Source organism: Pinus tabuliformis, chromosome X, assembly GCF_031772625.1.
Source record: "Pinus tabuliformis cultivar Carrire ecotype Pingquan chromosome X, CPIR1, whole genome shotgun sequence".
NCBI lineage: Eukaryota > Viridiplantae > Streptophyta > Pinopsida > Pinales > Pinaceae > Pinus > Pinus tabuliformis.
The window spans coordinates 848,756,102-848,769,345 of record NC_142308.1 but is presented as its reverse complement, the minus strand read 5'-3'; the positions used below and the strand labels follow the sequence as shown (position 1 = coordinate 848,769,345).

The following is a 13,244-nucleotide window of genomic DNA, read 5'->3' as shown; positions in this document are numbered from 1 at the left end:
TGTAGATATTGAAGTGGTTGATGATCAATATGTATTACTGTCTCTTTGTCCATTAAGTAATGTTTCCACTTTTTCACACTCTAAACTAATGCATACAATTCTTTATCATATGTAGGATAGTTAACTACTGTAGGATTAAAAGTCTCAGAATGATAACATATGGGTTTACCGTGTTGTGTCAACATTGCTCCCATGGCATAGTCACTAGCATCTGTTTGGATCTCAAACGGTTTCTGAAGATCAGGCAGTGCTAGTACAGGTGTTGTACTAATCTTTTCTTTCAAGGTGTCGAAGGCTTTCTACTATTTGCGTCCCCACTGAAGCACCTTGTTCAATCCTGTTAAAGCATGTAAGGGAGCTACAATTGAGGAAAAGTTAGAAATAAACTTTCTCCAATATTGTGTTGCCCCTAAAAAGCTTCTTATTTTTGTAGCAGATTTGGGTTTAGGCTAGTTCACAATGACTGCCAATTTAGAGGGATCTATCTTCAATTCACCACCCCCTACCATATGGCCCAAATAATTCAGAGATGTTTTGCCAAATTCACATTTTGAGAGGTTAACATAAAGTTTTTCTCTTTTTAAAACATCTAGTGTCTGCTTAACATGCTTTAAGTGTTCTTCCCATGTTTTGCTAAATATCAGAATGTCATTAAGATACACAATAAAAAAATCATCAAGAAAAGGTTTGAGTACATCATTCATTAATCTCATGAAATTAGCAGAAGCATTAGTTAAGCCAAAAGGCATAACCAACCACTCATACAATCCCTGCTTTGTTTTGAAAGCAATCTTCCATGCATTTTTTTCTGCAACTCTGACCTCATGGTATCCACTGTGCAAGTCTAACTTGGAAAGGAAAAGAAACCTGATAAAACCCAATTCCCTGAGTTTATGAGAGTATAATTATTTTTGAGCTTATGAGCTCTTACAAAGTATTTGATTCCATCTTTAACAAGTAGATACTTGTTCTCAGCTCTATAGAAAATAACTTTTCCGTCATACAAGTAAGGACTTCCTAAAACAATTCCACATATATCCAAAGGAATTACGTCTAAATCAACCTCATCTACAAATGATGACCCAAAAGAAAACTTGAGTTTGCATTATCTAGTCACTTGTAGTTGTGCTTTATCATTCAACCATCCTAATGGGTATGGTTTCTTGTGAGGTGTAGTTGCTAATCCAAACTTCTTTACAATTGCTTCAGAAATTAAATTTACTTATGAGCCACTATCAAACAAAGTATCAATCTTTTGATGTTTGGAAATAACTCGAATATTGAAAATCTCATGTCTTTTCTCTCATTTTCTTCATCAATAATAGATTGTGCAGAATTACTAGTAGATGCTTTAGAATTCTTACCTTATATACCTGTGGCTGCAATGGTTATTTCATCTCCCGAGTCTGACCCAAAATCTTTCTGAATGGATGCAGTAGTCTTCTTCTTCTTGCCCTTGAACTTCTTAGGTTTCAGCTCTGGATGTAGAATCCAACAATGCTCATCATCATGCCCATCCTTTTTACAGTGAGTGCATGAAGATTTTTTCTTCTGTGCAGTATTAACCTTCCTTGCTTTCCACTTTTGCTTTATTTTTTCCTTATTCTTGCTTGCAGTGGGTTGGGATGATCCCCAAACTTCTGGATTTCCATTCTTTCCTCTAGTTTCTAGATGATTAGCTTGTACAGATACCTCATCTATACTAGTGGGATTAAACATGAGGATGGTATGCCTCATGTAGCTGTGTAGACCACCAATGTACTTCAACAGAGTCTCAGGTGAGTCTAATGAGATTCCTAGAATTAATGCTCTCTTTCTAAATTCTTGAGTGTACCCTTGCACACTTTGCCCTTTCAACTGTTGAATATTTTTTCAACTCATCATGGCTTGCTGCATGTAGGCTAATGGACAGAACTGCTTTTTGATTGCAAAACCAAATTCACTCCAGACAAAGATAGTCTTACCATGTCTCTTCAAGTTAGCTTGGGTCTTGCCTTCCCACCAAACCAAGGCAGTGCCTCCTAGGCGTAGGCTTGCCAGCTGAATCTTGCTCTTGTCTGAATCAATACTTTGCACTTTGCAATAAACATCAATTTGTCTAATCCAATTGTCCAACTTTTCTACATTCAACTCTCCATCATATATAGGTAAATCAAATTTAACATCTAGTTTGATCAAAGATGCTTTCTTTTTGTGTTCAGGGCTATTAGGAGGTGTGAGAAATCTTTCCTCTTTCCCTTTTCCCTTTGAGTGGTCATGTAAGTGAGACTCATCTTTTCCTTTGTCTTGCTTGAAGCCTGATTCATCTTCCTTCTTATGTTTTCTGAAGTCCCTATATATTTCCTCTACCATGGACTTTATGGCTAGGAAACTATCTATGAATTGAGGGTCTAGTCCTATAGAACCTTCTTCTGACATTGTCTTCTTAGGATAGACTTTCCCAATTTCAAGATTAGTCTCAACCAACTCTCCTTCTCCTAATTTGAGCTTCGATCTAGTTAGCATTCAACAACTAAACCAACACAAGCTTGTCTAACCTTACAGCCTAGGGCTCTGATACCAGTTGATCTAAAAATCACCCTTGAGTGACCTCAGTTAAACAATTAATGAATGAAGGTATTATAAACGCATGTGCTGGTGTGTGTCTATGTTATTTTAGGCAACAGATCGATCAGATTGCAAAATACACAGACACTGGAAATATAGAAAACAACAAGAGAAACACAGTAAGCAAATACAAGAACACAACAAATTAATAAGGAGTTCACCCTATCCTCTAGGGCTACATCTCCAGTCCAAGTTTCAGTGGTGGAATTCTTTTATTGTGTCTTTAAAGTAGAGATTTACAATGAGGAGCTCGATCTGAGTCTCTTGAAATAGAATTTCTTGGCAGGGTGGTCCTTGGATTCCCCAAGCCACTAGAGTGCACAAACTCCTTTCCTTACCAACTCTTGACCTCTCTGGTCTTCAATGGAAGGATCCCAATGTGGTGCTCAAATCCTGATAGATCCTCTCAGGGATGGCTTGAACCTCTCAAGCTCTCTGTCTGCTCAAAGCTGCCTTATGCTGCAGGTCAGCTTGACTCTCTGTCTTTCTGCTTCTTGCTTTACTGTCTCTTCTTTGCTCTTGCTTTCTCTCTGTCTTCGTTCTCGTCTCTATTTTTTTGTTCTCTGTCTGTTCATGGCTAAAAGCCATTCTGTCTCATGACTGCTCACTTCCTCTTCCGCCCGCATCGGATCGCCTGCTGCTGCTCGCTTGGAGTTCTCTGTCTCTGCGTCTCCATTAATGGCTCATAGGAAGTGGCCACTTGTCCTCTTACAAACTGTGCGAGCTCTTCCTTGTCGGTTTGGTTTCTCGATTATGCTGTAGAATGAGTCATCGCCAACTCAACAGTCAAATCGGACGTCAAACTTCTTTATGTTGTGGCTTAATCCCTTGTCAATTCCGGTTTCTCCATTGGGTGCGATCTCAATTGTTAGATCTAGAGCCCCCAGATCCTACGACATTCGCTCATTTCGCGCGGTTGACTTGCTCGACCATTAGCACGCGATGAACAGTGGTTTTCTCTCTCCTTTTCTTGCCACGTGTCGAGCGCTGAATGGAATCGCTCACTTTTCTTCAAATCTTCTTACTGCCCAAGGGTGCCCCCGATACATACCACCGGTTTTGGAGCGCGGGTCCCACCTTCCACCTTAGCACTTTCCCCACGTTTTTCCCAACTTCCATGAGACCGAGCGCTCGAGGCCTTTCCTTCTCAAGGGGTTTTGCCCTAAGTGCTAATTGCGCATCAAAAATGGCCTCCTTTTCCTGATCTAGGCTTCCAAATGGCCAATTTTGCCTCCTGCGCAGTCTCCATGGGCCTCAGTCAGCGTGCTTTGACCGAGGTCCTCGTCGTTCCTCGCTGGCTGCAAACTGCCACTGTTAGAGGCCTTCCTGATCACTTTTTGTTCATAAATTTTGAAGTCTGTCCTATTTTGATACAATCATGGCTCTCTGATTATTCTCATGGATCCAATTCGAATCACCAATATACCCCCAACTTAAGTTATTGCATGTGCTCATGCAATCGATTACATTTATCATGATTTGATCTTTTGAATTGTCTTGCTTTTACATGAACTTTGGCTGATATCTATTTTTTAACTTCCCATAATTTTCTTTTTGACAACTTTGTTCCTTTTTGCAAAGTCTTCTTTCTAAAAAACATTTGATTGCAACATATTATTTTGGTTGGTTCTTGTGTGACAACCAAAATTTGATTTGTATTGGTTCTTGTGTAACAATACTTTTGTTGTTTTTATGTTGCATCAAAATACTTTGAAAACCTTTAATCAACCATTCCTTCTTTGATCATTATTTGCAAAACATGTAACATTTGAATCATAATGTAATAGTAATTGTTTGGATAAAGTATGTTGGTTAGGATGATATGTGTAGAAAGGACATATATGACATATGGAAGGTGATAATGGAGTATGAATGTGAATATGAACATGGTGAATGTGAATGTGAATGAACATGGTGAAACATTGTCCAAAAATTATAACTCTATTATTAAAGGAATTGTATGATAAAAAGCTAGAAAAGAACATACCTTTACTTACCTAAGTGGACAAACTGTGTATATGTAGAAAAGTGTAGCTTCTGCTGGTGAATCATGGAATGAAGAATACAAGAATGTGATCTATGTCTTGGTTGGATACATGATGGATGAAGTCATAAATGTGGATCCTTTATTACTGTTGAATTTGCTACTAAATCATATAGTCTTCATGTCGTTCCATGTCGTGGCACAATTCCTCTCATGTGAATAAATGTGTCGATGTCGAACATGGAAAGAAGTCATTGGATTACCAACCATTGATGAATGTCGTTAACCAATGTGACGCAAACTCACGATTAATGTCAATGGGTGCCAAGGTACCTAAGTACATCTTGCGAAGTGTGAATATATGAGCTGATGTGGAGCCACTTGCAAGATCCAACAAAAAAGGGACATTAATTTATTCCCATTGTTCATTGGCAAGAAGACTTGCCATTAGGGCATGTAAGCCTCAAGGTACTAATAATGACTCTAGTATTTATCCCAGATAAGGTGCTGAGGTCGATGGGTCAAGACTTGTTGAAAGGTGGGCCTTAAGGAATCCCACATCAGTCAACGTGAGTTCATACAAAATGATTGGTAAGACTATAGATACAATATGTTATGGTCAAACAGTTTTTATGGTAATGAATACAAGGCAATGTAGAGAGATGGATGGTTTATTTGTGAAGCAAAAAGATGAACTGAAAAGAAGGCAAAAATGTATGTGACTCAGAAAAGTAAACATGTATGAAGTCATGATGGATAAGGCAATGAATCAGTGGACTTTAACATGGATGATTGATGAGGCTTTGAAGGAGAAGTGTGGGTAAACATATCATGATGCAAAAGATTTCTGTGTAGCGACAAATGTCACGACATATGTAATTAGCTCCTTCAAGCTTTCAATGATGAATGTGATTTCTCGAGATCACATCTGCATGAACTTGGATCTTTGCGCACCTGTAAAGCTTAGTACAAATCTTGCATGAAAATTGTGAGAGCTTTTTGGAATACATAAAATGCAAGAATGAGTATGAATTCTTAGCAATGAAATAAGATGAAATGAACCTCTTTTTTTTTACCTGTTGTCTTTGCATGCAAGTTTCTTTGAAGTAAATTCCAAGAAAGCATAAAAAAATTTCAAGGGTTATGAAATGTCCATTTGCAAAAATTTTAATTTTATTTATTTATTTTTTTTAATTGTTTTGATTTTTAATTGTTTTTTTTTAATAGCTCTTTTGACTTCTTTTTTTTCTAATTATGTGGAATTTATTCCTGGCCCTAGTAATAAAACTCATTAACTTCTCTCACTGCAGAAAAGAAAATGTACTTTTGCTACAACAGCCACAGTCACCACCGTATTAATATTTTCCAAATGCAACTAACTCTTATAACGGTGTCCTCGTGTCCTCACGGTTGCTACACAACATTCAAAATATTAAATGAGGTGACGTAACAAATTACAACAGGTACTATTCTTTTTTTTTTTTGAAATGGTCGGTTGCTATATATTATATTCTGAAAAAAAACAAGGATTTAGAATCCTCTGGTACATAGATTGCGCAGACTGAGCGGGAACAAGGGGTTTACAAAATGTGGCTGCCCCCTTGATCCTTAGATTGCTTTTTTTCCTACTGTTAAAGATAGCGCTAGTATAGATTCTAATAAAGGAAAATAACAGAAAAATACATTTGAAATTCATTTAGTCAATCATGATGTGTTGGATGTGTCTTGCTGTTGATTCCTCTGGCTTATCATCTTTGGCTCCATGATTGACACTGGAGGAGCTGGTGGCGATGGCGTTCTTTTCCAGCCAGAATTTCAGAGTGGAAAGCGATTCCTCGACATGGCCGCAGCGGTTTGTGAGCTGCTCGAATTGCTCTTGGAGGGAGGACACCCTATGCATGAAAAGCTGGATTTCTGCTTTATACTTTTCAGTGTTAATGCGGTCCTGTTCAAAGAGTCTCCTGTTGTGCTCATCAAGACGCCTATCGTGCTCTTCTAGTCTTGCATCTAGAAGACCCTGCTTTTCCTCTAACAATGACTGCTGAGTCCTTATTTCTTCTAGCTCAACTTGAAGATCAGCACAGTGTAAACAATCCTCACTGCGCGCCATTGAAGGGAGGAAGATACGATAAAGAAAAGAGGTCCAGAGGGCGGGAGAGTTTAGAACGTTATTGAAAGTTCTGACTTGGAGACAGAATTTGGAGACGCTGTCAGAGGAGACAGTGCTTCCCGCTTCCTGAGCAACAAGGATAGAAGGGAGGTTGGGTGGGGGATAAATGCACGAGCCAAAAAGAACCAGAGGTCTAAGGGAAGAGAGGCAGTTGGGGCAGAGGGGAATATCAGAGGTGAGGGCGGTGAAAAGGAGGGAGGAGGGGGCAGGGGAGAGCTCGCTGAAGAGGCTTGAGGAGTGGCGACAGAGTAAGAGGGGACATGCTGTAAGTAGCAGGCAGAGGCGGTGAGAGGAGAGCGTAGAATGAGAGGATGGAGGAGCAGCTAAACGAGCCGCCCTACAGAAACGGGCTTGGGCTTTCCTGAGTAATACCCTACAGAGACTAGCTTGGGCATTCCTGAAAAACACCGCAACAGAAGTTAAAATGAATTTAAACAAAACAAAATGGGACGATACCAGAGTATGGTTTCTCCTGAGATTCTGAATAAGAGCGCCTGCTTCAAGCCAATGTAACTGCTCTGTCGCTTGACCTTGATTGACAAATCTTGGCTTGCTACTGCCCATATTTATAGGTTGGATCCAACAATGGATAGAGTGCCTAGCTGGAGCCGGACTCTCAGAAATGGTGAGATATTTTTCCAAATCTTTCATGCAATCTCCATTTGCTGTATTTTCGATCTTCATGCCGGCGCTGTATTGATTTATTTTCCTTGGATGACAGGTGATTCTCTCTATCGTGGCTCGGATTTGACTGCTTATGCATATTATGCTCTCTGCAATTTGTCCTGCTGCTGTAGAGACCATGCCCTTCGCACACTTGATGAACCTGCGAATCTGGGCGGTGTCATGATTTTCCTGAGTCATGGCAGGGGTTGAAAAGTATCTCTATTGTTGTGCCTCAGCGCACCTTCCTGCTTTCCCACTGCGTTATTCGCATGCTTGTCTGCTTCCATGTTTAGCGTGCGAAGAATGTGATAGAGTTTGATGTTTTCAAAATGTTTAAGGAGGAGTTTGATTCGCTCAATGTGTTGTTGGAGATTGCTATTAGGAGATCGCTAATTGTAATTCATGAGGCGAATAAGAATTGAGGAGTCTCCAAAAACTAATGCCTTTCTGATACCCATATTTTTTAATTGTAACAGACCTTGATAAAGGGCTAAAGCCTCTGCATTGTTATTTGTTTTTTTCCCAAGCTCCATTCATAACTGCAGATTTCATCCCCTGACTCATTTAATATTACTCCTCCCGCTCCTGCTGGTCCTGGGTTGGACTTTGATGCACCATCGAAGTATAGAGTTGGACAATTACTGCTCTGAATCCACATCTTATAATCCTGGATTGGGAGTCTAATTTCCCACTCCCTAATTTGTTCATGCTGCTGTCTGTCAGTTCTCTGAGTGTCCTGCTGATGGCCTGGTCGGCCTAGAATGTGCCTGATAACTGATCTCTCTTCCACTGAATAATCTGCTGCTTTGATTTTTCATGTATACTTTGCTGCAATTGTCTCTTGCGCCAAGATGTGAGCTTTGTTGCATGTCATTCGGACATTAATCTCTTTGTTTTGGAAGACCTTTTTATTTCTTGTGAGCCAAATTTTCCATAGAAGGTTATGAGGTATGATAGCCCAAATTCTTTTGACAATCTTGCTCCTCTTGTCTTTCCATGGGCAGTTCCTTCTCCATTCATGAATTGTCTCTGAAATGTTCTGTTGGGATTGCCATTTTATATTGCCCAGGTTGGACAAGTTGATCCAGCATCTCTTCGCGAAGGGACAGTCAAGGAACAAATGATGGATGGTTTCCTCTACTGAGCAGCAGTTGGGGCATATTGAAGGACCATTGATCCCTCTCTTTCTTAAGTTTTCAGATGTGAGGACTTTGCCTTTTAACAGCAGCCATGTGAAAAATTTAACTTTGGGAATGGCCTCGGATTTCCAGATTGTTCTCCATTGGTTCCAAATGGGAATCTGATAGGTGCTATTACAGATATATTGATAGCCGGACTTGATGGTGTAGCTTGAACCCGTGGGATCCCATCGAAATCCGTCTGCTGCTCCTTTTTTAATGGGTGCTCTATTCTGAAGGTTTTTTTGGAGGACTTTGAAGTTTGCTTCTAGATTTGGAGGGATGACTGGAAATTCCCAATTAATCCAGGCTCCTGTATCTACATCCCATTTTGATATTTGATCAAGCCTCTGAATGCCTTTACTATTGAGATGGAGAATGAAAGGGATGGCTTCTTCTATTGTATTTAGAGGTTGAAGACCCATTATCTTGTCTGCAGCATAGTTGATACTGTCCCCTCCCCCAGGGATCTTTGAGGTGTTTTGATTGAGGATGGTGATTGCTTTCTTGCAGAGATGCCAAATTTTGGTGGAATCTCTGTTGGGAATGTCTATTTCAAGAAGTCTTTGCCTTTTGCCGGTAAGGTATTTGCTTTCTATGACCTGTTTCCACCATGCTTTTGGCTCATTAATTAACCTCCAAGCCATTTTGATCCCAAATGCCAAATTTAGGATTTTAGGGGCTCTAATTCCCAGACCACCTCTGTCCTGAGATTGAATTACACTTTTCCAACTGACCAAATTGAATCTATTTTTTTCTTTTCTCCCTCCTTGCCATAAGAAATTTCGGAGGGCGGTTTCTAGCTTATGATGAAATGTAGCAGGAGCTTGGTAAAGAGTAAATCGATATAGAGGTAAGGAGGATATACCTGATTTGAGCAGAATTATTCTGCCTGCTGGATTAAGCCATTGAGTTTCCCATTGCTGGATCTTCCTCTTGACTTTGTCTATTATTTCATTCCAGGTAGCGGCTTTTAAAGATCCCAGGGTGACCGGCATCCCAAGGTAGGTGAAGTGATCCCAGTTTGCTTTGTAGGCAACTCCAAAAATGTTAGCTATGCTGTGAGCAGTTTGATTGGAGATATTCCAGCCATAGATGCAACTTTTTTGAAAGTTGACCTCTCCCCCTGAGTACTCCATAAATTGATCGAGGAGAATCTTGAAGCGCCTTGCAATGGTAGTGGAAGCTCCTCCAATGAGCAGAGTGTCATCAGCAAATTGGGAGTGGTTGATGTTCTTGACTCCGTTCCCGAATTTGATGCCAGAGATGAGGCCAACTCTTCTGTTATGATCTAGAGTACTGCTGAATGATTCAGCCATAAGAATAAAGAGATAAGGGGAAAGAGGGCAGCCTTGCCTTAACCCTCTTGAGGATTGGAAGGCCTCACAAGGGCGCCCATTTATGAGAGGCGAAATCCAGGGACCTGAAATACAAGCGGCAATGGTGCTAATGAAGGCAGAATTGAATCCCATTTTCCTCAAGACAGCGAACAAGAAGGAATGTCTTACTCGGTCAAAGGCAATCGAGCTTGAGAACAAAACCTTTCTCTTGCCTTGAAGTGCTGGAATGAATGGCTTCTTGGACCAAGGTGATTGTGTCATGAATTTGCCTATTTGACATGAAGCCCCCTTGATTTTCAGATATAAGGGAAGGAAGGAGGGGTTGGAGTCTAGAAGCTATAATTTTTGTGAATATCTTATAAGAGGAGTTACACAATGAAATTGGTCGAAACCTGGAGAAGGAAGTGGGATGATTTTCCTTGGGAATGAGGGCGAGGAATGTTGAATTTGTGAAGCCCCCCATTTTCCCTTTTCTTTGAATTCCCCTCAACATCTTTGCAAGGTCTTTTTTAATCAAATGCCAATGATCCCTGTAAAAATTGATTGGGAACCCATCTGGACCTGGAGACTTGTCCAGTTGCAGGGTCCAGATAGCTTTTCTGATTTCCTCCTCTGTTATTTCTCTATTTAGGCTGTCATTCGCCTCTGAAGAGATGCTTTTCGGTAGATGCTGTAAAAGCGCAGAATAGTCAGCTTCTTCTTGATTTTCCGTGAGGAGGCTTTTGTAGTGAAGGGAGGCAGCTATTTTGATGGATTCTTGGTCGTTATGTTGGCTGCCTTGACTGTCCATTATAGTATTTACATTGTTTCTTATTTTTCTGACAGTGGCTTGCTTGTGGAAGTAAGCCGTGTTTTTGTCGCCTTCTTTCAGCCATAGCTGTCTTGATTTAATTCTCCACTTAATTTCTTCCGCTCTCTTGATGTGCATTAGCTGCCCTTGAGCTTCCCATTCTTTGCTTTTCAGCTGGTGGGTGAATCCTTGATCTTCTATTTGTTTTTGGATTTCCTCCAAGTCCTGCTGTATTTTTTTCCTAATTTTTTCTGGCTCTTGATAGCTGACTTTTGCCCAGTCTTTGAGGGCTTTTCTTGTATTTCTGATTTTTGTTTCCCATATATGGCTTGGAGAGCCTTCTACATGATGTTTCCAGGTTGCTTCTATGATAGCTTCAGCCTCGGCATTGTCTCTCCACAAAGGATTATACCTGAACGGAATTGGTCGCAATTGAGAATGGGAGTCCAACGTTAAGAGGATGGGAAAGTGGTCTGAAGCTGTGGCACTGAGAATTTTTGTGTGACCAGCAGCAAAGGAGGAAAGGAGAGAGACGTTAACCAGAATTCTGTCCAATCGTTCCATGATATTGCCTGGCCCCAACCTTCTGTTATTCCAGGTGTATTTTCTATTTTTTGGGATAATATCCATCAATTCATGTTCGGACATTATCACTTCCATCTGACTTCTGAAGGGGTCGGAGGTGAAATTGCCCCCTCTTTTCTCATTCGCATGGAGGACTAAGTTGAAGTCTCCAGCTAGTATGACATTTGTGTTCTGCTCGTTATCTATATCTTCTTTCAGATCCTTCCAGCACTGTTCCTTTTCTCGATAGTGATTGGGGATATAGACATTGTAAATGATGAGGTCACGGTTCTCTTCTTTGTTACTAAGATTAGTCCTTAACCAGTTTTGATTGAGGACGGAAGACTTACAGTCCCAGTGTTGATTATTCCACATGGTTGTGATTCCTCCAGAAGCTCCTCTGGAGTTGCTACTGGCCCCTGAAAAGTTTTTTTGGGCATCTACAATTTTCTGCATTTCGCTTTAACTTTGTTTGGTTTCTTGTATCAGAACAATTTCAGGTCTTTCTATTTGGAGAAGATCTCGTAGGGCAGCTGATTTAGAGGGGTGCCCCATACCCCTACTGTTCCAAGATAAAAGCTTCATCATGAGGCATTCGAGCGGGGAGGTGCTCGCCTCTCATGGTCTTTTCCTGCTGTTTCTTTTTCTTGGGATCCTGTAATGAAGGAGTCCATAGGGGTTTGGATCCCAAGGGTAATATCCTTTTGCGTGCTTTCTTCCCGATGCTGTTTGGCTGACTTTCTTCCTGGTCCAAGCTTCTTGTGGAGGTCACTGGAGGCGCCAATGTCTTTTGAAGAACTTCTGGTAGTTCTGGGAGGGGGAGGGTCAGAGAAAGGCTGAGAGAGGATCGAGGTAATCAAGGGAGGGTCGGACAGTTCCAGAGAGGGCTGGTCAGGTTGAGGATCATCAGAGGATAAAATAAGGAAAGGGTTGGAAGATGAGGGGAAAGAGGGTTCTTGGGAAGGTCCTGGAGGATTGAGAGGGGGAGAGGTGGGGCGGAGGGAGGAAGAGCCCGGATGTTCAGAGGATGGTTCTTGTTTAGACAGGGGTGCTGCTTTCTTTTTTTTCACAGTTTCCCATTGTCCTCTTTGGTCTTCAGGTTCCAGATTGGTTACTTTAGTGCATCTATTAGCAAAATGACCGTATTCGTGACATACCTTGCATTTAAAGGGTATTTGTTCGTAGTCCAGCTGCTGTATGTAGCTCCAATCATCCACCTTCAGCTTGATGGCTTCTGGCAGTCCTTTTCCGAGGTCCACTTCTACGCATATCCTTGCACAGGCTTGCATGTTATCTTTGGGCTCGCTTCTGTCAATGTATTTACCTACTGCGTTCCCGATTGCTTTGACCGATTCATCTCCCCAACAATGCAGAGGCAGATGGGGAAGACGGACCCATACCGGAACCGCACTAGGGATGTCTAGCTCAGGGTCGAAATCAGGGGTCCACTTGTTCAGATATAGCCCTCGAGAGTCCATAAAATAGGGCCCGTTCCTGAATATCAGATCCTTGTCTGCCTTGGTTTCAAAATGAAAGGTATAGTAGCCTTTGCCACAGAAGCGAATCGAGATCTTTCCTTGTATTTTATCGGACCAATTCCTTTCCACCCATCGCTGGACTGTCTTTGGTGAAGGCCATAAGCCTGTAAACTGTCCTATGAGCCCTTTTTCTGCTAATGATAGAGCTGCCATTCGAGGAAGAGATGGAGGCAGCTGGACTTCTTGGAGAATATCCAACTTCTTAACAAATTTTGAAGTTGCTGGTTTCGGTCGGGCAGGGGGCAGAGACTTTACCAGGTCAGAAAAGGCTTTCTCCGCATCCCCAAGGGAAGGATTTGGTTGGGCCATGGCTGAAGCCAGGACCCGGAAGGCAGGCCTCGCGGCCCAGGCCGAGGCGGCGGCGCTGCAGCTGCACGCAGAAGGTCTTCAGTCGACTCCGCTCCCGC

At 41.5% G+C, this 13,244-nt stretch overlaps 1 protein-coding gene across 1 annotated transcript; it reads right to left on the bottom strand.

The window, feature by feature from the left end:
- Positions 1 to 7,084: 7,084 nt before the first annotated feature.
- LOC149142404 (uncharacterized) lies at positions 7,085 to 11,755 on the bottom strand. The gene is made up of 3 exons (XM_089451475.1): positions 10,507 to 11,755; positions 8,643 to 10,028; positions 7,085 to 7,158 (listed from the first exon to the last, which is right to left on the bottom strand). Exons 1-3 carry the CDS (start codon positions 11,753 to 11,755, stop codon positions 7,085 to 7,087), a joined length of 2,709 nt encoding a protein of 902 aa, XP_089307601.1.
- Positions 11,756 to 13,244: the final 1,489 nt, after the last annotated feature.

Bases quoted from the DNA above. Each gene is read 5' to 3' on its own strand.
- LOC149142404 (XM_089451475.1), bottom strand. From the start codon at position 11,755: ATGCAGAAAATTGTAGATGCCCAAAAAAACTTTTCAGGGGCCAGTAGC. The intron at 10,029-10,506 runs GTCCAGATGGGT...CTTGTATTTCAG, and splicing joins GCAACTGGACAAGTCTCCAG to GTCCCTGGATTTCGCCTCTC. The intron at 7,159-8,642 runs GCAAAGTCCTCA...GGTGTTTTTCAG, and splicing joins CACATGGCTGCTGTTAAAAG to GAATGCCCAAGCTAGTCTCT.